At 37.8% G+C, this 20,810-nt stretch overlaps 1 protein-coding gene across 3 annotated transcripts in view; it reads right to left on the reverse strand.

Moving 5' to 3' along the window:
* Window positions 1-19,639, reverse strand: part of LOC139935760 (protein-glutamine gamma-glutamyltransferase K-like) — a 34,706-nt gene extending 15,067 nt beyond the window's left edge. Inside the window, exons 1-8 of one of the 3 annotated variants that reach the window (XM_071930325.1) lie at window positions 19,441-19,639; window positions 14,452-14,628; window positions 11,518-11,700; window positions 10,404-10,652; window positions 7,136-7,254; window positions 4,317-4,424; window positions 2,069-2,243; window positions 871-1,009 (exon numbers count right to left, since the gene is read on the reverse strand). In XM_071930325.1, coding sequence (XP_071786426.1) covers window positions 871-1,009; window positions 2,069-2,243; window positions 4,317-4,424; window positions 7,136-7,254; window positions 10,404-10,652; window positions 11,518-11,700; window positions 14,452-14,614 — 1,136 coding nt within the window. In that variant the 5' untranslated portion in view covers window positions 14,615-14,628; window positions 19,441-19,639. Of the gene's footprint in view, window positions 1-870; window positions 1,010-2,068; window positions 2,244-4,316; window positions 4,425-7,135; window positions 7,255-10,403; window positions 10,653-11,517; window positions 11,701-14,451; window positions 14,629-19,272; window positions 19,368-19,396 lie in introns of those variants that run through there. The other 2 variants (XM_071930326.1, XM_071930327.1) reach the window with 2 other exon arrangements.
* Window positions 19,640-20,810: the final 1,171 nt, after the last annotated feature.

Below are 20,810 nucleotides of genomic sequence, written 5' to 3' on the forward strand. Positions count from 1 at the left end.
GGCAGTGGACACTATTGGTAATTACACAAATTAAATGTTAACATAAAAAACTTACTTAGTGGAGAGCTGTTGATAGCATAAAACATTGTGAGAAACGGCTCCCTCTAAAGAAATGTAGTTTTTGAGAAAGAAGTAATTTCTCACTGAAATATTTGAATGGAATTGAGGCTTTCTTTTTCTTCCAATATTCTCTCACAACTTCGACGACCAACTGAGTTCAATTTTCACAGGTTTGTTATACATGTATTATGCATATGTTGGGATACACCAAGTGAGAATTCCCAAACATGTCCAGTGCCTTTAAAGGCTAAATTGGGCACAAACACTTATACAGATATTAGTGTCAGGTGACAAAGTGAAAAGAAAAGAGCAGTGAGTGGAGAGAACAGGATGATGGACCAGGACAAGTATATAACCAGGAAGAAGACAAAGAAGTTAGCTGGTGACACTGAATGTACAGGGGTTGCCCTTAACTTTTTTTTCAACTGGCCAGCAGGACCAGTTGGCTTGATTTTTCACTGGTCCGCAAGGTTTTTGACTAGTTCGTCAATTTTGTATTTTATTTTTTTATATACTGTTGTATAACCAACTGCTCGATTTCCGATCGTCACTATTTCAAAATTCAACATGACAAGAATGTTTTCTTCTTTCATTATTATCTCGCAACTTTGATGACCGATTGAGCTCAAATTTTCACTGGTTAGTTATTTCATTTATATGTTGAGATACATTGTACACCAACTGTAAAGACTAGTCTTTGACAATTACCAATAGTGTCCACTGCCTTTACAATAATGTCAGCCATTGTTTGTTGCAGTTAACATGGTTAAAGGAAAACAATTGCAATAAGAATTGCCACAAGATTCTTACCATATGCTGTCCTCGTCATAGTCATCTAGTGGATTGAGTTTTTCATCATAGTGATAATCAAGGGTGAGGTTTCCGTCAGTATCATGTGCTGAACCAAAGTTGGTTATAGTTCGTGTTGGTAATCCAAGGCTCCTCAATACTATATACACAAAAGCAAAGTTTTAAAATGGCTGTGTGAGCAATATCTGCCTAAAAAACCAAAGATCAAAGCCCAAATTCATGGCTCTGCTCACCATACGTACATAATCGGCGTTTAGAGAAGCAGGGAACTCTGTGCTTATGGCAAGCGTATTTCACAGGTTAGCTGGGAATTTTGGCTTCTGCGTGTGCATACTCCATGTTAATTGGCATTCTATGCTTACAAGGCTAGCGCAGAAATTCAGCGCTTGCATGTCAAGCAGGGAATCATGATCATAAGCGTTAAGTTCAGCGGTAAGCAGAGCCATGAAATTGGGTCCCATTAGGGTCAAGCAATCTGACACTAACAGAGGTAAATTAAGGAGCTGGTTGAGTGAGTTAAGACTTAAGATAAAGGTTTAGTAAATACCGCAAATTGTTCCTCACTGTCATACTCACAGGGCCATTGCACCTTTTTGGTGGTGTGCCACCCAATGAAATCTGCTACAGCACTGCATGGGCATTACATGTGCCAAATTTATTCATGTTGGAGGGCCACACAGAAAGTAGACTTTGTTTCAATAAGTAAAATTACATGTACTAGGGCCCTGCACTAGGTGTAAATTGTGTACCAAAATGCAAATCAGCTCTAGTCATCCAAGAGTAATCCATTGCATGTTTGGGGAACTTCTTTTTTTTCCAGATTCTTTCTTACTAAGATTTCTGACATGTTTATTTCCTTTCATACCTGTTAAATTTATTCTGAATTGCCCCAGTTCTCGAAAAGTTTTTCTTCCATTTGAAAACACCTTTCTTCAGTAAATGTTAAGGGCTCTACTTGTTCTTCCCTTAAAACTTGTAAACAGGAATAGAGAGAGCCAGTTCTTTAGTGCAGGTAACCTGCTCTATAGCTGTGTAATTCGTAATTTGGATTGAAATATTAAATGAAAATCACATTTAAATGTTTACAAAAATAAGTGTAGATGCTAACATCACTTTAGTCAGGCCTTAACTAGCCACATATAATGTGAATTGGTCTGCAAGTGAGGTCAAGATAAAAGATAATGTTTGAATAACTTACGTCCTGTAAGTAGGCTTCCAAACACCCAGCACTGACCATAAGCCACAGGTTCACGTTTCTTCATGTACTGGGACAAAATAGCAATACTTCCTGTCCATACAGTTGGAGCTATACCATCGGCGTATTCACCATCCCATCTACCTTCCAGTACACCATCATCATCTTGGGAGTTTACCTTTCAAGAAAACAACCAATTCTTTTAAACTACTTACATGGGTATATATACATGTATGTAGGCCCTTATAGTATGTACATGTAGTAAGGCTAAACACACCGCAGAAATATTTTCTGAACAAGTGTGAAAGAATACGTACTTTACCACAAATCCAATGCAAACCTGGCAAAGCCTCCACTTTCATTCCTACACATACACTATAAACTTGCCTTAGTATTGGTGCTGTGCCATTGCCACAATGCCCTTCAAATCACAAACATTGCGGTGCCCTTTTATCTAACTGTTGTTAATGCAAACTGTCAAAATCCTCACTACAAGTTTTTGTTAACAAATAGGCAAACCAAATTTTTTTTTTTTAATCTTGTTAGTAGATTTTCAAAAGCTGACATGCGAGCTGCTGATCGCCCATAGAAAAACAATGACTATATTGATACAGGTACATTGATTTGTCTAAGCTCTTAGAGACTTAATCTGATTTAAGCAGCATTTTGTTTGCTTCCAATGATGTTGATTTGGTTCCTCACTTGCTTGATGGATAGTTTCTTTAAAGGACAAATGAACACCAATTTGTTCAATTTCTTTACCACTACAAGACTCCTCCAAACATTCAGATTTCATGAATTTTAGTTGTTTAACAAAAGTTACCTTTAATAGGTCATCCAACCTTTGGCGTAACAAGATCAGTCGGCCTGATGATGTGGCCGGATTAGGGCATGAAATCATTTTTTCACAATTTAAGGGTACATGTAAGTTCAGTTGACTTGATTACAGAATTCATATAATAGTTCATAGTCACTTTACTTATATTCCGGGGCCCTTTTGCTTTTATTCAACAATGTGCCAAATTTAAGTATTGCATTATTTTACTGAAAAATAGTTGTACATAATATTTGACTGTGACAGGCAGTGTGATGAAATAGGTTATTAATGAGAATGGCTTAATTGTGAATGTTGTTTTAACCTTTAGCAGTTGTCCGCTGGCCAAATGCCAGTTAAAATGGTGGAGGACCAGCTGAAACACCTTGCCATGTGATACGGACGACCAGTCAAAAATTTTCACAACTATTTGTTTATTGTTGCAATTACTTGTTGTTGATTGCAAGGATTGTATGCTTCTGCCGAAAGTAAACTTATTAAATGGTTTTGCTTTTGTGACATTTGACAAAGATCTCACAGCTTTTAGGTACTGGCAAGAGATCTTGGTCCAATTTCATGGCCCTGCTTACCGCTGAATTCTAATGCCAGTTAAAATGGTGGAGGACCAGCTGAAACACCTTGCCATGTGATACGGACGACCAGTCAAAAATTTTCACAACTATTTGTTTATTGTTGCAATTACTTGTTGTTGATTGCAAGGATTGTATGCTTCTGCCGAAAGTAAACTTATTAAATGGTTTTGCTTTTGTGACATTTGACAAAGATCTCACAGCTTTTAGGTACTGGCAAGAGATCTTGGTCCAATTTCATGGCCCTGCTTACCGCTGAATTCTAATGCCAGTTAAAATGGTGGAGGACCAGCTGAAACACCTTGCCATGTGATACGGACGACCAGTCAAAAATTTTCACAACTATTTGTTTATTGTTGCAATTACTTGTTGTTGATTGCAAGGATTGTATGCTTCTGCCGAAAGTAAACTTATTAAATGGTTTTGCTTTTGTGACATTTGACAAAGATCTCACAGCTTTTACAATGTAGGTACTGGCAAGAGATCTTGGTCCAATTTCATGGCCCTGCTTACCGCTGAATTCTGCGCTAACGATCACAATTTCCCCCTTATGTGCAAGCGCCAAATTTTTGAGCTAGCCTTGTAAGCGTAGAATGACTAAAAACATGGAGTTCGTCGCGCAGAAGCCAAAAATTCGCCGCTCACTCATGAAATACACTTGCTGTAAGCACAGAACTCCCTGCTTACGTAAGCGCCGATTCTGTGCTTACGGTAAGCAGAGCCATGAAATTGTGCCCTGTTGTGTGTATGAATCAAGCGGTTAACTAGTATTCATGCAAGTTGGAAGTTATGCATATAGGTTATCTAATGTTTGGGCATTTTTTTTAATTAGTAGAACTGAACTCACCAGAGCAGACATGGACCTGGCCACATGGACAGCACTCTTACGATTGCTATCAAGCAAGCCAGACTTCTGTAACAAATACAGCGCACAGTCCAAGGAAACTTTCTCAAACTACATGCAGGTCAACAAGAGAAAAGAGAAAGAAAAAAAAGACTCTTAATAAAAATTAGTCTCCGTTATACACGCAATATTTTGATGTACGTTCCTGCACTGTATCGTCCTATCTGTCCGCTAAGTTTTTTTTAACTACTTTCTGATATTATCTTTAAATCACACAATTATGCATTTTGGGTGGTTTGCCAATTAATCTTGTAATCATACCTTTTTAATGTGCTAAAGAAAATATTAATACTTCACCTACCAGGATCTAACTAGACATTGTACTGGTTACAGCTGTAGTTTTAATCTCTTTGAAGGCAGTGGACGCTATTGGTAATTACTTGAAATAATTAGCATTATAATGTACATGTATTAGCATAAAAACTTACTAGGTAACAAGTAATGGGGAGCTGTTGATTGTATAAAACATTATGAGAAATGCCTCCCTCTGAAGTAATGTAGTTTTTGAGAAAGAAGTAATTTCCCACGAATTTGATTTTAAGACCTCAGATTTAAACTTTGAGGTCATGAAATCAAGTATCTGAAAACAAACAACTTCATGTGAAGAGGGTGTTTTTTCTTTCATTATTATCTCACAACTTGGACGACCAATTACGCTCGAATTTTCACAGGTTTGTTATTTTATACATTGGTTGAGATACACCAAGTGAAAAGACTGGTCTTTGAAAATTACCAATAGTGTCCAGACTCTTTAACCCTAATTTTTTTGTCAATGGTTCTGCCAGTCAAAAAACTGTTTCACAATGTGTGGGTGTACGTGTGTGTAGTCAGTAGCGTGTAAACTATACCATCAGAGCCCCATGCGTGTGCCCAGCACAGAGGATCCAAGATTTGCTGCACAAACGTAGGGCAAAGTTGTTCATTAGGTTTAAAATGATTTACACCCGGTAATTTGTATCCTTTATTGTGTTGAATCGTTGAAGATGAAACCATACACATATGAACAAAGATTAGGAAACTTTGTTTGTGTATGGCAGAAACCTAATTGTTACAAGGAAACACGTACAAAGAAGTTTGATCAACTCCTCAAATAAACTGTTCAAAAGCTGATTGAAAATACTCAGAACATACTTTTGTAAAAAGTTTAATGGGCATCTCCAAGCAAACATGGACATGACACCAACAAAGCAATTTTTGGACAAAACTTTCTTTCCACTTAGCTGTTATAGCTAACATATGAAATCAATTTATTTTTAGTTGTTGACAAGGAATTAACCAAAATTTGCCAAATAAGAACTCAGCTTGGGCTCCATGTAGGTTTGGCTTTATTGACTGGAAAACAGTATGCGACTGACCGTTGTGCGACTGACCATGGGTTTGTCATGTATAATCTAAAAGTTCAAGTTGCTGACCAGAAGTATCCTGTTGGATACTCATGCACTATAACATGTATAAGAGTTGTGTAGCATGGGTGGAGGTAGAAATGTAGTAAAATTTAGTTTGAGGAAATTTTTGAATTGTGACTAGTGTATTTTTTCCATGTCCGTTTTGTGTAATGCTTTTTACAACGTTATAATATCCAGAGTACAAAGCCCACAACATTTCTAATATCATCACTTCAAAGCCTTGGGTCTCAAGTACAAGTCTATAAACTTAGTGGAAAGAATATCTCACATAGAGTTACTAGCACCAAGATCAAGAAATGACACAGAAAAGTGTAATGCGACTAACCATGGAATTGCCCATATACTTCAATTACTAACTTGTTACATAAACTCTCTGAAATATCCCTTACAAGTTAACCATGAAAGCAAGTACAGTGCCTACTGTGTATAGTTTACCATAATTACTTTGTCCTTCAGATAAGACATTAAAGCTGTATGGTATAATGCAATATCCTGTGTACTGCATAGGGTTGACAGGCAGCACTGTGTTCTGGTTCACAAAGCAAGTATCCTTATTTACAGGTTTCCTCAACCTTGTGACTTATTAACAGAAATAAATCATATTATTAGTTCAACAAAAATGGTGGCAGCCTGGTCATTTGTGTATCACGTTTGTATCCAAGGAAAGGACCAAGGGCAGGATTCAAGGGTAAGGCAATTAGCCTAAGAGACACTGAAAGGGATATTATGTGCCTTTTTGATAGTATGAGTGAAGTTTTTGCACAGTCACAGTAGGTGCATGTCTGTGCAAACTAGACAAAGGAAAGTCCAGGTGGATATTCACTTCAGTTGTTTGTCCCACTGACTACTTACTAACCCTCCCAGCAACCCATGCAAAAAAAAGAAATGCTGAACCAACATGACCAACTGGGCCAGATTGGAAGGCAGATTGATTACTAGAAACTGTGTTTGGGGACAGAATTCTTGTAATGGTCTGAACAGATGCATAGATGTTCCCAGGGGTGGATTTCACAAAGACTAAAGACTAGTCTTATCTTGAGTTACTTGTCCTACATGCAAGTCCTTAAAAACACTGGACACTATTGGTAATTGTCAAAGACCAGTCTTCTCACTTGGTGTAGCTCAACATAATGCATAAAATAACAAACCTATGAAAATTTGAGCTCAATTATTTGTCGAAGTTGCGAGATAATAATGAAATAAAAACAACCTTGTCAAACGAAGTTGTGTGCTTTCAGATGCTTGATTTGGAGAATTCAAAATTTAATTCTGAGGTCTAAAAATTAAAATTTTTAAAACCAACCAAAATGGTTAAGAGATTTAAGATATCTAATGCCTCGAATAATATTACCCTACCTGTCCATAGTTCCAGGGTGAACTACCTATTTGATTTTCAGAGCCATAGAAGTACATGCCTGTTTCATTCAACACATACTCCTGTCGTTTGTCTTCATCCTCCATGTAAACATCATCATCTAGTATAAACAAAATATTAATCATATGTCAAACTTTTGGCACCTTTTAAAATATGTTTTAAAGCCATTGGACCCTTTCGGTTCAGAAAAAAAAATAAAAGTTCACAGATTTACACATAACTCACAGGGTTTACAGAAGGCAATGGTAAAAGACTTCTCTTGAAATATTATTCCATGAAATGCTTTACTTTTTGAGAAAACAGCAAAACAATATAAATTCTCGTTAACGAGAATTACGGATTTATTTTAAACACATGTCATGACACAGCAAATCGCGCGGAAACAAGGGTGGGATTTGCCGTTGTTTTCTTCCGACTCCGATGACCGATTGAGCCTAAATTTTCACAGGTTTGTTATTTGATATAGAAGTTATGGTACACAAAGTGTGGGTCTTGGACAACACTGTTTACCAAAAGGGTCCAATGGCTTTAACTCAAAATTTTACCTGCTTTAAAGGCACTGTACACGTTTGGTAATTGTCAAAGACCAGTGTTCTCACTATAAGCACAAAATAATAAGCCTGTGAACATTTGGGCTGAATAGGTCATCGAGAAAATGATGAAAGAAAAAACACCCTTGTGGGACGAATTTGTGTGCTTTCAGAGCTATAAGAATAAAAGACTTTATTTAAGGGCGAAATTTACCTCTTTCTCAAAAACTGTGTTACTTCAGAGGGAGTCGTTTCCCACGGTGTTTTATACTATCAACAGCTCTCCAATGCTTGTTACCAAGTGAGTTTTTAAGTTAATATTTGTTTTGAGTAATTATCAAACGTGTACCTTTCCTTTAAATGCAAACTTAGTGTCACACAGCAGCCATAACTCAAGATTACAGCTCTGAATTGAACCTTGGAACTTTAAAGGTTTTAAAGTTGAAAAATTATCAATTGTATGAATTCCCTATTATAACCACCAGACCCAGAAGACAGACAGAGATTCTCCGAACAACCATCACTTCAAACAGATTTATCTACATGGTGTCACCGAACAATATTTCTTATTAATTTACAAGAGACCATTCCCTTTTTAAAAACATTCAGCGGTCCTTGAATAAGTGGTGCTTAATTGTTTCCAATTACAAGCCATTTGTATGGTGTAGCCAGATCTTTGGCTCATTCCATGTCAAATCAACCAGAAGGTGACCCACTCATATTCCCTTGAAACTTTGTCAAACTGTTCCCCCCTGGCTAAAATGAACACACACCACAAATTTATCATATTGTTTCTGAAATTGACATTATGATAATACGAATCATCAGTGCCCGCCCTTTATAAATTGTTAATTTCAAAGCTCATTTGATTTTGGTGATGTCTGAAATGGATGGAGTATGAAATTCATTTTTGGTGTGTGTTCGTTTTGGCCTTAGTGGTACAGTTTGACAAAGTTTCAAGAAAATCTGAGGGTGTCACCTTGACACAGAATGACGCTAATTGTAGTATTAAGCATACAACTGCAGTTTATCAAAAAGAGTAAAGCACCCCGAGGCATACAGCACATGTACATGTACAGTACCTGTTAATATTCTTTATCCCCGATGCAAATTTAACATCTATTATATCGTTGTGGTACCGCTGCCAAAACATAGGATTCCAACTGCCTCTAGCTACGTACCAGGCATTCTCTGTATTCTAGTTGGTAAGACACTGCTCTAGAATTGCAAGGGTTGTGGGTTCGAATACCACCCAAGTAACATGCCTGTGATATTTTTTCACAGGACTCGGGAAAATACTGAGTATACAGTGCTAACACACATCGGTGTATGGGTAAAAAACAAAATTCATATTATGTACCATGTACCATGTACTTGTACATACAATAGCAAGACTGTGCAAGAACTGTGTTAATAGTCAATTGACATTGTTATACCTTGGTAAAAAACTGTGAAGTTTGATTGGTCGAGAACCAATCATGTGAGGCGCAACAAAAACGCATGTTACATGGCTCGACGGGCCGGTAACATGAAAAGTGATGTACACCGGTGTACATCAGATTGATCGTTCCGAGCGTTGGTCGATTTTCAGCGCTGTGTACAAAACAACCGCGGGTTCGATGGAATAGTTTATTGTTCGTCTGCTTATTAAATAATGAATAGTCCGTTGTAATAATGTCTGAAGATGACAACAGAACTTCATAAATAGGAACAACAATTAAACAAAGGTATAACAAAACAATTGTTGCACGCTGTGACTGGGGTCCATGGGTTTTGTACACCCTCGAGGGGAAATGGCACCCTCGGCTTCGCCTGGGTTGCCATTTTCCCCCTCGAGTGTACAAAACGCCATGGACCCCGTCACAGCGTGCAACATTTGTATAATGACAGCCATTTCTATCAACCACCTGGTACTTCCTCTATGGTACATGTATGTCAGACCACAAGGGAACAAAGGTCTGGAATTGGGATAAACACATAACCCTGCTACAGAGTCAAGTCAGTGGTTGATTCTTATTGTCCTTGACTGTAATATAGTGTAACAGATCATCCAAGCATGACACTCTGAGCACAGACTGAACAAATGAACCGTTCAAGCGAGGGAACAGTGAGCTGGAGCTTTTGTCAACCACCCACACTGAACATGACATACCTGTATAGGGTCAAGTCCATATACATAAATCTGGATATAAATGTTTTCATATCAATTTTACACACAAACATTCTGTACACGTATCATAAGAATTATATTTTCAAGAGACACATTACATCGTAGCACAAAAGCATTTGTTCACCACCTTTGGTGGGGTTAAATATTTCTAAATTTCATTGTAAAAATTAATTCAGACTGGACTCTTACAATGGGAAATTATAGTAAAAAATAGTAACAAAAAGAGACCTAACAAGGAAGGTATTGGTAGCACTTAAAGACTAACAAAATAACAGACGCCGGGACTTTTTAGCTTATTTTCGAACTTGGACATTGTTGAATATTATTTTTTGGGGGGAGGAAGGGCACGGCGGCAATGATGAGAAAAGGGCACGGCAAACATTGCCGTGAACAATTTGTTTTTTGTAGGCCATTGCGGCAATCGTTAGGGGCGTATCATGAAGTATCAAGGCTACTTGAGATAGGGCTGAGACTTAACTTATTTAAGATAGAAAAAAAAAAAAATACAACAGAAAGGCAACAAAGCTCCTGCACTAATTCTTGACATACCTTTGCACCAAGCATTGAACAGCATAATGACCTCTTCTGGATATTCAAATTCATCTTCATCTCCACTGGCAGTCGTACAGATGAACAGATTGTAATAACCAATCAGTGCTTCAGAACTGCTGAATACTTTCAATTCAACTTTGGGTCCTTTGGATTTCAGTACTTGAATCCCCCAGTCATTGTGATCAGGAGCTGACTTGACCAAAGGAGCTACACAACGTGTACCCTTGGAGACAACTGCACGGGTACCTACAGATAGTAATTAAATAAGGACAAATAAACTTTAAGAAACATTACAGAATTGGTTTTGCTAGCAAAAAAGTTGCTGGCAGTGTATCACTTAATGTAATTCACCATACATAAGACTGCCATACATAAACTGCAGACCTGTAGAAGTTCAAGATCGATCGGCCATCTGGGTCACGAGAGAATAGTGAAAAACCGATTACAAAGTTTGCATTGCATCGATGCCAAAACAAAAATGAATAAAACGCTGACTGAGCGATGAACTCCAAATGAGAAATTAGATTATTTCTCATCAAATATAAAATTTCAGACAGAAATATTTTAAGGGATGTTTTCTACTATCATCATCATTACACCGTGTAAGTTTTATGTAAATCTGTGTTTCTTACCAACTCTATAACGTTCAATTAACTAAGAACAAGTGTTAAAGAGATTAAAGAGAAGGCGTGTGCTTGGTAATCAATTAGTGGCATCAAAAGCTTACTGTAGTTCTTCGATAGTGAAGCTTTTTGATAAACAATTTCACTTCGAACTAATGGTTTTAAATGTAAAAAGTTCATGGCCCAAAAATTTGATTCTAAGAAGCGTTACCACGTAAAGTTATTCAGATTGTGTTATCCTATTTGGGATTATTTTTCCTACGTGGACATAATCGCTCCAGATTTTAGCCGCTAATGTATAAAAAACGCAACCACAAGCTACTTGTACATGTGATAGGGACAAATATGTTAAACAGATAAATAAACAAAATTAATGGGGCAAATCAATCTCAGTAAATAATCTTTGTTAGGGCCTATAATTTGACTTTGAGTATATTCTAGTTAATCTTGGTCAACAATCCACAAAAATATTTCAATGATATTCTTACCCATTCGTAGTTCCAAAGATATTTCATCATGGCCAGGTTTATAGTCTCGATTGAACTCAATGTTCAAAAGAAATGGTTGACCTCGACGAAGAACAAGATCTTCTTCCTTGAAGTTCTTCGTTTGGTGCTTTACTTTATTAAGCTCGAGACAAAGGTCCAAAGATTGAACTTTCAATTGGGTGTCTATATTCAAACAAAACATACATAAATATATTAATCACATAATAGATTAAAATAAAACATACAAACAGCTCATTATATACAACACCATAGTATACAGCAAGGTTGTAGCTAGGGCAAATTGGATGCCGGCTAATTTTGTCGAGAGCATGGTCGAGAGGGTGGGTGTACATGTAGGGGCAGCGTAGCGCCTCACAACCCGGTGGGATCAACAGGGGCAGCGTCTTTGGAAGCTGAAGATTTTTAGGTTTTGTTTAAGCTTTGATGGGTTCCCCAGGCTCTCTCTTGCCTATTTGTGCCTTGAAATAGCCATTGTCAAAGGAAAAAACATGTCCAGGGAGCCATAGAAAATAAATACTTACTAAGTTTTAAAGTAAAATGTTAGGGTAAAATAAATAAAATTAATATTCTGTTTACGATTTAAATCCCATCTCAAAATAGGGTAGGTAGACTACTAGGCAGAATTTTTGAGTGTTGAATTTATCAATTGAAAAGCTTGCAGTTGCATATATTCATCAGAAGGCAATGCAGAGTGGAGAGACAAGTTCAGAAACACAGGATGACGGGACACATGTCCGATCACTGTCGCAAAATCTAGATTATTCCATTTCAAAAAGGAGCACATTAATTAGTAAAATAGAAAAGCCATGTTTCACCGAGTTGTATTCATTGACAATTTTTCAACGAAGTGCATTCAATAAACTCAAAAATTGATTCTTGTCATTTCATTTTTTTTTTCAACAAGTATTAATAGACAGGAAAATCATCTAAATAAAATTCTAAATAAAAATTTAATGCAACTTCGACGACTCCACCAACATTGTCCGCCCATCAGAATAACTTTGTTTTCAACCGCCCGCAGGGCGAGTCAACCAAAATTCTTGATCGCCCGCAGGTTTGTTCACTAGCCTGTTGCATGTATGGTAAAAAAAAAAAAAAAAAAAACCACGGAAGTGAAGTCCCTATAGTTGGACGACTTTATCTCTTAATTTATGCCCTAAATTATCAACAACCATTTGAATGAACTTGTTGTTTGAGAATTGTTTGTTTTGAACATGTTCTGATCTCCGTTTGCAACAAAATCTTCGTGAATCAACGATCGGTCAACAACACACATTGAGAAATAATTCAATGAACTTTGGCCCGCAACGCCCTCTGTTGGCAGAAGTTGTCCATGTTACTGGAATTCCTCCAAGGCTGTGCATTGTGCATACAGTCTGAAGGCGTGATGCACAACGTTCGCCAATTCTTTACTCCGTTCGTGAGCGTGTGTTGTGAAGAAGGCTAGCCAAGAAGATCATGAATATGGATTTATTAACAGCCATCAATGGCCAATCACAGCGTGCGGAATCTTGGTTAAGATGGACTTCGGACTGTGTGTGTTATGTGCTGTGCATGCTGCATGAACCAGTGGGTGACCGTGTGAGTATACCATGTGGTTTTGTGCATCATGGATACTACACGCACGCCGGAAATTGTGCGTGCTTTTTTTAGTACTTGTACTCCATGAACTCGCAGCATTCAAGCGGCTTATTTTTAAGCAACAATCACGGAGAAGATCGCTGTTTTGGAGAGAAAATTGTTTTGATTGTTTTTACAGAAATAAAATACACATCTAATTAGGAGTTTTACATGATTGTTTTCTTTATTTTTCACTTATTTCAATGGCATTTAAAACAGTTTTACATAAATTTATGCCGGTCGGAGTTTGATATTTTTTGTTGGATCCCGGTCGGCAAAAGCTGGGGCCGGTGATAGCCGGCCTATAACAAATTGATAATTTCTATAGAAGTTACAGTATGCCTGTTTTACTGAAAGCACCCATGGGTGTAGCTTTCCATGGAATGTTAATGGCGATGCTTGACTGAATCTTAACATCTGAGTAAATAGCAAAGGGTATTAAAAAGTCATTCATTTGTTTCATAAAGTATTCCGTGGACAGCTTGCAAAATGAGTACTTTGATTAAAACAGACATAACACCACTTAAGAATTAGAATGATTAATTTCTTTCATTCTTTTTTTCTAATAAGCAGGAGAGTGCCTGTTAATGCTTTACTGAACTTTTGAGTGTCATTTGTTTGTTTTGAAAAACATCACCAATCCCAGTCAACTTCTTTTTGACTCTCCGGGTATTTTACATAGTTTTGTCATGCTGGCCTGTCGAGGCAAGTGTGTAAACAGTTGAAAAAGACACTTAATTCGCATATAAAGTAAACAAACTTTACAAAACATTGTGCTGTTACAGTGTTCGCGCTTGGGCCTAATTGGTTAGCACCCAAGTAATGGCGACCCATGGGTTGGTCTATAGACGTATTTTTAAAGGCACTGGACACTATTGGTATTTACTCAAAATAATGATTAGCATAAAACCTTACTTGGTAACAAGTAATGGAGAGCTGGTGATAGTCTAAAACATCGTGAGAAACGGCTCCCTCTGAAGTAACTTAGTTTTCGAGACATTAGTTATTTTCCACGAATTTGATTTCAAGACCGTAGAATTAGATTTTGAGACCCTCAAAATCAAGCATGAATGCATACATTTTACAACTTTGTGTGTCAAGGGTGTTTTTTCTTTCATTATTATCTTGCAATTTGATGACCAATGAGGCTCAAATTTTCATAGGTTTGTTTTTTTACGCTTATAAATGTTCAGATACATGTACACCAAGTGAGAAGATTGGTCTTTGACAGGGTTACCAATAGTGTCTAGTGTCTTAATGCACTTTGGAGTGTTCAATTAAAATGCCTAATACCTTTCTTTTCTAACTCCGGGTAGACAATAGGATCTTCAGGAACATGACGTCGCCCTTCTAGTCGCACTGTTTTCTTTCTATTACTGCGAGAGTATGGCTGGAAAGAAGCATTGTAGCCAAAGTGACTGGTAGGCCTCCGGGAACGAGTTGAACGTCGAACCATGGCTGAATTTTAGTCTGAGTGAAAACAAAACATAAATAAGGTCTTTTTCAATATTGAAGTCTACACAGTTTTCTTGTCCAGGTTCATTGTAACTATGTGCCTAATACGTATAGTAATACGTAATTATAAAATAAGTTATCACACAAGCGCGAGTTGAATAGGGAAAAATGTAGCGCTTCTGCATCCCATATATCCAACAAGGCTGAAGGCCGAGTTGGATGTCCCATATATGGGACGCAGACGTGCTATTTTTCTGTATTTCCACGAGCGCGTGTGATAACGTATTTATCTTCAAGCAAACTTGGCGCTTGACATAGAACACACAAGACGCATGGTAGTGATATTAGCCGTGCAATATAGGTTTATGTCACCACTCCATTCTGCAAATTTGATGGGAAGATTAGAGCGTACTTGAAGATAATACATTTTATCTTCAAGTACGCGCTAATCATCCAATCAGATTGGCAGAATGGAGTGGTGATAAAAACCTATATTGCACGGCTAATATCACTACCATGCGTCTTGTGTGTTCTATGTCACGCGCCAAGTTTGCTTGAAGATAAATACGTTATCACACGCGTGCTGGTGGAAATACGGATATGCGCTATGCATCTGCGTCCCATATCCAACTCGGCCTTCGGCCTCGTTGGATTTGGGACGCAGAAGCGCTTTATTTTTCCGTATTCCACTCGCGCTTGTGTGATAACTTATACTATATCAATAACACTGCATGTGGTCACAGAGCCTATAGATTTAAAACTTTACATCTTATGTTTTAATGCTTTAAAATGAGAGAGTATAAAATGTGTGCCCTGATATAAGTAAAAAACAAACAAAAAAACAGTTGATCGCCTGGATTTTTCAAAAAAGAGGAGGATGAGGGCCTTTTTATTTATTATTATTTTTTTTTTTTTCAAGATGGCCGCTGAGTATTTCAAATCAAACAGGCCACCAGGTATTCAGTTTGAACTACACTAAAGTAACCAGATTTGCTGACAGTGCATTCACTAATATTGTTTCATGAAACAGACGGTTACACGTGTTCGAGAGCATCACATTAGATTCTAAAAAAGATTTTTAAAAAGGATGCGGGCGAGGACGATCAACTGTTTGTTTTTTTCATTTGGCCTTACATGACAGCTTCACGTCCATTTCTTCAAGATAAAGAGAAGAGTAACTTTTAAACTCTTTGTATTCGAACAAGTTATTTTGTTCATGAACTTCAACGTGCAGCCAAAAGTAGACAACATGAGATCAGTGGGTAAGGAAAGAGTGGGAAAGGAAGAATGAAAGGAAAATTGGGAGTAGCTGAAGAATGGAATAAAGACAAGTCTTTGAATAACAGACCACATAATTATCTTGAGCTGATCCATTTGTTTGCACTGTATAGCGTCACACTTTAAATTAGCACTATGTTAAAGGGGCATATTGCATTGGACGAGTTGGTGTCTAAGAAGCATTTGTACAAAAAAGGCATAGACAAATTTGACTTCACAAATTAGTTTGCTGTGTTAGCTCACGACAAGGAGACCGTGCAATCTCGAGGCAACTATGTGTGGACCATTATATTCTACTTTTGAAACATCTTTCTAACCGTATGCATTTCATATCAAATGGTTTCAAACACTTTTCATAGACCAACTCGCCCAATTCCAGGAAACATGTCCCTTAGTGAACCTGATTTGTTTTAGAAACTGTGGCGAGCCAATTTTGTGGTATATGTATGACTTGGCTTCGTCTATAATTTTATACAGAACAACTACAGTAGCTATAAAATGCCATGCAATTTTTTTGCTTTTCTGCAGCCTTTTCAGAAAAGTAAGTCACTATATTGTCCCATCAGACACGCTGGACTTAGCCACAATACATTTAAACATCTGTATACCAGGCAATGACATGTACAGACAATAATATGCACATTATTTAAGTCACTGAAAATCTTATCCTTTCTCTACAGATGTATTGACTGATGCCAGCTTCTTTAAATTTAGTGGGATAGATCCCAACAGAATCACCTTTCAATTCCCACATGACACAAAACTGGAGTTGCATCCTTTGTCAAAGTTTCCCTTAATCCATTCTCAGAAAAGTTCCAAACAACCACTAATCCTCTTTCCACCAGATCTCACAACCCTTATATAAACCTGTTTATGAATGTTCCTTTGTCCTGAAGCTTTACTTATATCCCCCAACCCCACTGACCTGATGACCCCTCTGCTCTCCCCCTCTTCTTCTGTGCTTTTATTATTGCCCATCCATAAGTTCCCAGAAGCAAATCAATATTGTAAATTCCTGACTCAATCATGCTCATAGAAATTTGTCTCCTGCATGCTCCTAAAGCCCTTTTAACAAAACCTCAGGCAAAACTACCTGGCTTTAACTTAATTTGCATTGTGCTGCAAATAGGCATACAAACTGCTTTCCTGCTTGAAACTGAATTGAATCTTGAAACTCATCAGACAATTGAACCTTGATACAAGGACAGCACAGGTTGCAAGATGACATAATGATGACATCGAGTTACAAGGCTTTAAAGTTGAAAATGACCATTGATACTCACTGTATTTTATTTTATTTAAAAGCTGGGAATGTGATAGTTCAAGACTGGGGTATCTGAGCAAAAACAGTTTGACAACCGGTCGTCCTGGAACTCGAAGGGTTATGTTTGCTTAAAAAATGTTTGTTCACAAACTAAATTCCAGTTGAACATTGACACTCAAGATGAACACAAACTTGCAATTTTTTATATGATGTCAAAAAAGTTTTGAAATTAAACAAAGTAACGAATACAAAATATATTAGGGAAAGCTGGAACATTGTTTAAAAAGCAATGAGAACAGTTTACACTCGGACCAAGTCGACTTAGAACTGAGTGACTTCGGACCGAGTTGACTTCAACCGGGCGACTTCAAAGTGGAATGCATGCAGGCATTGGAGCGACGTCATATGTTTCCAAGACTTTTATTGGTTGGTATAGATTATTGAATATTCAGAAGCTAGTACTAGTATGGTGTGCAAAATAAATCAAAAATCTCATAAAATTTCAATAAATATTATAAAGGCATGACAGTATACAACACGTAGGCCAACCCACCCCCTTGAAGCACAAACATTTTGTTATTTATAACATTATGTTTTTTCCCAATTTCAGACCAGCCATGTTTGCAGGAGATAAGAAACCCTCTGTTAGGAGATAAGAAACCCTTTTTTAATTTAGACTATAATTTAAAATATTTTAGTTTGTTCCTTTAGCTTTCGAATAGCTTTTGACATCATTTCAGGGGCTCACCCAGGTCAGCCCCCATGCAAGGCCCTGCTTGTGGAGTGGGTCACTTGGGGGCTGGCCCTAGGTAAAAAACGTCACTACGAGGCGGTGAGTGGTTGTTCGTTTAGCTCTTGTCAGGGGCTCATCCGAGTGAGCTGCCGGGGTACGACCCAGGGAAGCTAAACGAACGCACCCATCCATTGGCAGGCCATAGAATTAGAATGTTAGGCTTGTAGGTACTCATATAGGAAGAAGAATGAGAAGCATCCCAAATAGCAACCACATCATGTGAGATCTATTTGTGACTGAGGGAGAATTGAAACTTAATCTAGCACTTGGCAGATGATAATTTTGTTTTGAACTTTCGAGGTTGGATGTTAATTGTTTATTTGACTCATTTGATTGTTGGTATAATAATGCTCTAGAGTCTAGTAGGAGGTAGAAATGCTCTAGTTAGTAGAGTCCAGTGATTAATACCAAAAATGAATCATTTGATAAATGTTTGAGCATCCATGGAGGAAGATTTGGTGGTCTTAGTTAAGTAGCAGGAAACGATGTCGGTCACTTCGTACCCAGGTCACTTCGTACCCAGGTCACTTCGTACCCAGGTCACTTCGTACCCAGGTCACTTCGTACCCAGGTCACTTCGTACCCAGGTCACTTCGTACCCAGGTCACTTCGTACCCAGGTCACTTCGTACCCAGGTCACTTCGTACCCAAGTCACTTCGTACCCAGTATTTGAACGTTGAAACCAACCTTCGTTTAAAGTGTCCTGTTGTTACTGGGTCCTCCTTGTTCGGTTTTTATGATTAGCAAAGATCATAGGGCGCTACCTCCATTATTATAATTATACGCTCTTTGGTTTTGAGGTATTGCACGTTTTTTTCATGGTTACTGTCCAACAAATGAGGGCGCCCTTTGCATGTTAAATATAATATTGTTTCTGTGTTTTGCAATTTTAATTAATGGTTATTTTTGGACGAGTTTTCCCAAACAACTTGATTGATTCGTGTTTTTGGTTTTAAAAATAAGTAAGGATGAATTGTTGAGTTTAAAAATTGAAAGGATTTCAGTATAACTATTCCCCTTTTGTATGCTGTCTTTAAAAATAAAGATTAAAAGGATTTAAAATGTTAAAATTATTTATTTCCGTTTTTTATCAGAACTGTTGTTGAGTTTCCGTTTGTTGATTTTAAAAATGATAAAGAGTATACCCATTTTTTAAGGATGCATTATTCTCAGCATGATCAGGCCTGACGGAAAAAACCCGTAAGTAAACAGCATGCATCAGACTCATAGCGTCTGTCACTGGTGGAGCTTGCACAGTTTCGCGGTAAGCTGGAATTAAAGTTGGGGTCGAAAAATAATATGTGACTATCGAAAACATATTACCCTGGGGCTTGATCCAAAACACTGCGGCAAAATCACCACTGGACAACGCCAACGGTCTGTGAAAACTTCACACTTTCTCCCCTCAGCCTCAGTCATACTATTAATTAAACTGGATTATATTTACCAGCATAGGTGGGGGTCCTGCTAGAGCTAGTCTGGAATACTTACAGTCTAATCACGATGATGATTCTGAAAAGGCACTGATTTTCCCTTCCTCCTCCATGCACTGAAAGGTGTCAGTGTTCTTCCCGAAGCGGTGGTGTAGGGGGAGACAATAACAAAAGTATGGTGTGTGTTGGTGTGTGCAGTAGTAGTACAGTGTACACGATGCCTACACAAAAAAACAACTCTCCGCGCCGCGTGGGTCATTAACTTCCTAATTCCTAGCTCGATCGATTATCGACACAACTTCCCGCCCACCACGCGGCCGACCTACGAAAGCCCATTAGTGCCATCGCATGTATAATTTGCAGGTATATTTTCATCAAGTCTTGATTTCAAAGGGCCTACTTTATTGAGCAAGTCTTGTTTTTTTAAGTGCGCATACTGTGCTTTTTGTACTTCCAAAAACCAAGACTCGTAATACACCTACCTGCAAGTGAGTTTTGCTTGCGATGGCAGCTAGCCAGCCCCCCCCCCCCCCAAACACACTTTTGCACTTTGTAGTGGGAGGGGCAGCAGACGAACAACGTGGACGATTAACATAATGGGCGTGTTTAAGAATAATGGGCATAGTTAAAATAAAAGGTGTTTTTCAAGGACTGGTTGAGCGCGGTTGGATAGAATAGGAATTAAAGATGCTTTGTCAGATTTTTGGCCCCAAACATTAAAAAATAGTTTTTTTGAGTGAATGGTATTTCAAAGAGTATCACCCGCTCTAACGACTTTTTTTACTTTTACTTTTAATGGTCAGGAAAATTTAAAACGTTTCTTATGAATTGGTCACGTGATATTGTCGGGATCCCAACAAAAACTAATTTTGAGCACTTTGATTCACTGCTTTTAAAAATTGGCGGAATTTTTCGAGCAATGGCTCAAAAATGAAAGCTTGTAACTTTCTCGACCCCATCATCACTATCTACTGGATTTTAAATCAAGTCATGGGGGGTCAAATCAGCCAAAAATCTGATATAGCATCTTTAAATACTTGCTTATAATAATTCTAAAACCACTAGCTAAAATAATAATTGGGAAAGTTTAATATTTGGACCTCCGGACTAACGTGCCGGTGCTCTAGCTACCAAACTATCTAGCCCGTAGGTTATTGGTCTTCCTCTGATTTTGTCAATAAATTATCTTTGGTCGGGATGCCAGCAGCCAGTCAGAAGCCGTAAAACAGTTAACTGATGTTTTGGGGGGTTGAACAATGACTAGAGTGAGATTCGAACCGTGTCACTGTCAACAATAATTTAATTCTGTTGCCTCTAATATTATTGGAATCTGCTTCCTGATGATAAGCATACAATCTCTCAGTATTCAACTTTCCAAGTTATAATACATTTCATTACGTTAAACTCGTAAAATATTTTTGTTATGCG

The sequence above is a fragment of the Asterias amurensis genome, chromosome 4 (assembly GCF_032118995.1).
Source record: "Asterias amurensis chromosome 4, ASM3211899v1".
NCBI classification, from domain to species: Eukaryota; Metazoa; Echinodermata; class Asteroidea; order Forcipulatida; family Asteriidae; genus Asterias; species Asterias amurensis.